The 4,286-nt window shown below is 41.8% G+C and overlaps 1 protein-coding gene across 1 annotated transcript in view; it reads right to left on the bottom strand.

Moving 5' to 3' along the window:
- pkhd1l1.1 (PKHD1 like 1, tandem duplicate 1) overlaps positions 1 to 4,286 on the bottom strand; it is a 237,775-nt gene that overhangs the window by 175,114 nt on the left and 58,375 nt on the right. Inside the window, exon 22 of the mRNA XM_043689364.1 lies at positions 2,009 to 2,130. Within this exon, the coding sequence (XP_043545299.1) occupies positions 2,009 to 2,130 (122 nt within the window). The remainder of the gene's footprint in view (positions 1 to 2,008; positions 2,131 to 4,286) is intronic.

Genomic DNA, 4,286 nt, shown 5'->3' with positions numbered 1-4,286 from the left:
TGGTGAGGGAGTGGCGGTGAAGGAGGCCCAGGACCTCCATGTCCTCGGCAGAGTGGGAGGGGAAGTTGAAATGTTGGGCCACAGGGCGGTGTGGTTGATTGGTGTGGGTGTCCTGGAGATGTTCCCTAAAGCACTCTGCTAGGAGGCGCCCAGTCTCCCCAATGTAGAGGAGACCGCATTAGGAACAACGGATACAATAAATGATATTGGTGGATGTGCAGGTAAAACTTTGATGGATGTGGAGGGCTCTTTTAGGGCCTTAGATGGAGGTGAGGGAGGAGGTGTGGGCGCAGGTTTTGCAATTCCTGCGGTGGCAGGGGAAGATGCCAGGATAGGAGGGTGGGTCGTAGGGGGGCGTGGACCTGACCAGGTAGTCACGGAGAGAACGGTCTTTGCGGAAGGCGGAGAGGGGTGGGGAGGGAAATATATCCCTGGTGGTGGGGTCTGTTTGGAGGTGGCGGAAATGTCAGCGGATGATTTGATTTATGCGAAGGTTGGTACGGTGGAAGGTGAGCACTAGGGGCGTTCTGTCCTTGTTACGGTTGGAGGGGTGAGGTCTGAGGGCAGAGGCACAGGATGTGGACGAGATGCGTTGGAGGGCATCTTTAACCATGTGGAAAGGGAAATTGCGGTCTCTAAAGAAGGAAGCCATCTGGTGTGTTCTCTGGTAGAACTGGTCCTCCTGGGACCAGATACGGCGGAGGCGGAGGAATTGGGAATACGGGATGGCATTTTTGCAGGAGGTAGGGTGGGAAGAGGTGTAATCCACTTTCTATCGGTCAGCTGCATAGCATCAAATGGAATCTTGATATGGTTGTACGTTTTATATTTCAGCGATGAAATCAGCTTCCATATGTCTAACAGGTTCTACTTAGTAGTCTCTAAAATGTCTACTCCATTAAAGCTTCAGCTCTAGCTTCTAATTCTTTAGTTAGCTTGGTAGGCTTTACTATTACCAGGTTTAACCAATAAAATACACAGAATATCAATAGTAAAAAGATTTGCATAATCCAACATGGAACAATTGAATGCTGTAATTTGCACTGTGGCGCTACTAACACCCTTATATCCAATACTGTGCTAAAGGTCTTGTGGTTCTAATTTAAACTTTATCATTAATAGAATTAAATACATTCCCAAACTTTCCAATACAGTTTATACAAAGCCAAGCAACAAACAACTGAATGTGCAAACAAACATGTGTCATGGGTTTCAAGTTCCAATTGCTGGTTGATTCTTCCTGCACCCTTTCCCACCCATGTCCTAAAAGGTAGTCCATCCACTGATAGTTCAAACAATAAATTTTCTCAGCTCATTAATGCAACAATTTCCTCTTTCTGGAGGAGCATAGGATTATTTAGGATTCTCTCATACAGTTTATCAGCAATGTAGTTATATACTTTTCACAACGTTAAAACATTTCAGAGTACTTACAGATAGTGAAGTATTTTTGTTGGATGTTGTAATGAAGGAAAAATAGCAGCAAATTTGTGCACAACAAGCTCCTCCAGACAGCAAAGAAATAAGTAACCAAACAATCTCGTATAATGATTGAGGAATAAATATTGCTCAGGACACCAGGGAGAATTTTTCTGATTTACTTTGATTGGTGATATGAGATGTTTTAGTGTCCAGCTAAGGGAGCAGACAAGGCTCAGTTTCACATCAGGTGAAGACAACATCTCTGACAGTGCTGCACTGCTCCCAGTACTGCACTGGAAGTTTCAGTCTGGCTATGGGTTCAAGTCTCTGGCATGGGTCTTGAACGTACAAACATATGATTAAGATCTCCTGAGAAAAAGATTGTTATTGTTAAAGTATAGACCAGAGTTGTGCATTGAGACCATGTGGATGTCCTGATACAGTTGCATAGTCATGGGGAAAATGTGGGGGAGTGGCACCACATGGTTCTTACAGAGACTCAGCTTAGATAAAACAAGAATAGACTCTTTTAGTGTTGTACCAATACAATGACTCTAAATTCAAATTAAATAATATTAATGCTTACTGATTATCTTGTGCAAAACTGTATTGGAACCGAAAGTTCTTTGCATTTGATTCACCATCAATGTTGTAAGTGAATGACAGACGAAGATTATTTCTCAAGTGGCCTTTATATGCAAAACAAAGCTGAACACATGGTTAAAGTGACATTAGGATACTTTATTTCTTATTAATAAATCCAACAGTAACAAATAACAACAAGTGTAAGTAACAGCTACATAGCAAGCCATCATAATATATATTCTGTAAACTAGTCCCTGCATTGACTAGAATAAATATACAGCAATTCATCACAAGAGTATAATTCAATCAAGCCTTAAATTAACTATTTTTAAAATCATGCAAAGTAAGTTAAATGTGCCATCACGTCCCTTGAGTTGACGTTTCCTCCTTAGGAACAACCTGAACTTAAAGTATGAAGCATTTTCAATGTTGCATTGATATGTTACTTTTTCTGATCTGAAGTTATGCCTAAGAAACGTCTCAACTTTATTTGAAAACATACAAACTTAAAATGGCTGTAAGTTAGTGTAAACAATCAAAGCCAAGAAAAGCATTCTACCGACACCAGTGGTTGGTTTCTAAGAGTTAAGACCAATGTACTAATTTGCCAAACAAGCAGTGTAATTGTCACAAAGCTAGTCCCTATTTTCTTAAAAGCTGTTCCTTGGCGCAAGGAGACTCTGTCCGTGTTTTTTCCTTCAGATGGGTAATAAACCAGACCGGGCTCCGATCAGTCTGGTTTGGTACAGAGATGAAAAGGAGTTTGAGAGGCCTTTTGTTTATTTGTAAACAGATGAAACTTCAGGCCAAAGTGGTCATGTTTTAGAAGTGACCTGTATAATGAAAGGGGAGTGGTCAGCTCTCTGGCTGAGCTGAGCTGAGCAGTTTCAATTCAGCCTTGAATTGGGAAGTTCAACAGGGAGCTGTGTGGAAACACTCTCTCTTTTCTGCCCTTCAACTTCAACCTGTGAGCATGTGTTCCATTTATAAAGGGTTTTAAAGGGTGTTTGCTTGTTGGGACTGTATTTGGAACAGCATAATTAAGTTTAGTTGGATAGGTTGAGTTCTGTATGGGTTCTTTATTCTGTTCTTTGTGTTTCATTGTGTAATTTTGTGAATTTTTTTTGTCTGTTTTAAAATCTAGTAGTCAACCTAGCTATCTTATTCCAGGTAATTGTCACTGTACACTTACTGATAACAATTGCAAAGTTAGGTCTAGTGCTTCCTGCTTAAAATTGTTTTGAGTGGTCTGGCCTAGTCCATAACATAATTTTTCAACCTTGCAAAACCAAGTTCTCCTTGCCACTTCACACTTTTCTCCCCTCCTGACTGAAGTCGTAAAAGCCGCCCTTTCTTATTTCATTTCCTTTCAATCCATGAAATCAGAGAGGAAATATTTGCAGGATACTGGACCAAAAGAACACCAAGAATGAGCATGGTCCAAGAAGCAATTGTTGGATAATGGGTCATTGAGGAGGTCTAAGCCTATATGGCTCACTGCCAAAACCTGGCCATTCCTACAATTACTGAACTAATAAGGAAGTAATATTCTCTGGTGTTTAGAAGACTCATTGAAATGCATAATTCCTAGAGGGCTAGCCTGTCTTCCTCTGGCTGTGCATCAGAACATGGGGTTTTCATCTCATCAGGATAGGCAATTTAGGACTGTGATGAAGTATCTTCACTTCACAGGGTTGAGAATCCCTGTAATTCTACCTTCAGATGTGGATGCTCAGTAATTTTGCAAATGCAAAGACTGAGACTGATAGAGTTTTCTGTACTTGAGGAATGAAGGCAATGGTGATAGCTTGGAAAATAAAGTTGATTTAGAAATTCAGTCACAATTGCATTGAGTGGTGGAGCAGCCTTGAGGGGCTGAATTTCCTCCTTCTCCTAATTACTATGTTTTTATCCATAGGCCTGCCATGAGCCTTTAGAGAAGTGCCATTGAGCATCAATAGCTGAAATACACAGAACATAGATTGAACAACAAAAACCAGTAGAATGGGAACAGAAGTAAAGCTGAAAATGTGTTGCTGGAAAAGCGCAGCCGGTCAGGCAGCATCCAAGGAGCAGGAGAATCGACGTTTCGGGCATGAGCCCTTCTTCAGGAATGATGAAAGTGTGTCCAGCAGGCTAAGATAAAAGGTAGAGAGGAGGCACTTGGGGGAGGGGCATTGGAAATGTGATAGGTGGAAGGAGGTCAAGGTGAGGGTGATAGGCCGGAGTGGGGGTGGGGGCGGAGAGGTCCGGAAGAAGATTGCAGGTTAGGAAGGCAG

The sequence above is a fragment of the Chiloscyllium plagiosum genome, chromosome 4 (assembly GCF_004010195.1).
Source record: "Chiloscyllium plagiosum isolate BGI_BamShark_2017 chromosome 4, ASM401019v2, whole genome shotgun sequence".
NCBI classification, from domain to species: Eukaryota; Metazoa; Chordata; class Chondrichthyes; order Orectolobiformes; family Hemiscylliidae; genus Chiloscyllium; species Chiloscyllium plagiosum.
This window is presented reverse-complemented; position numbering and strand designations above follow the sequence as displayed.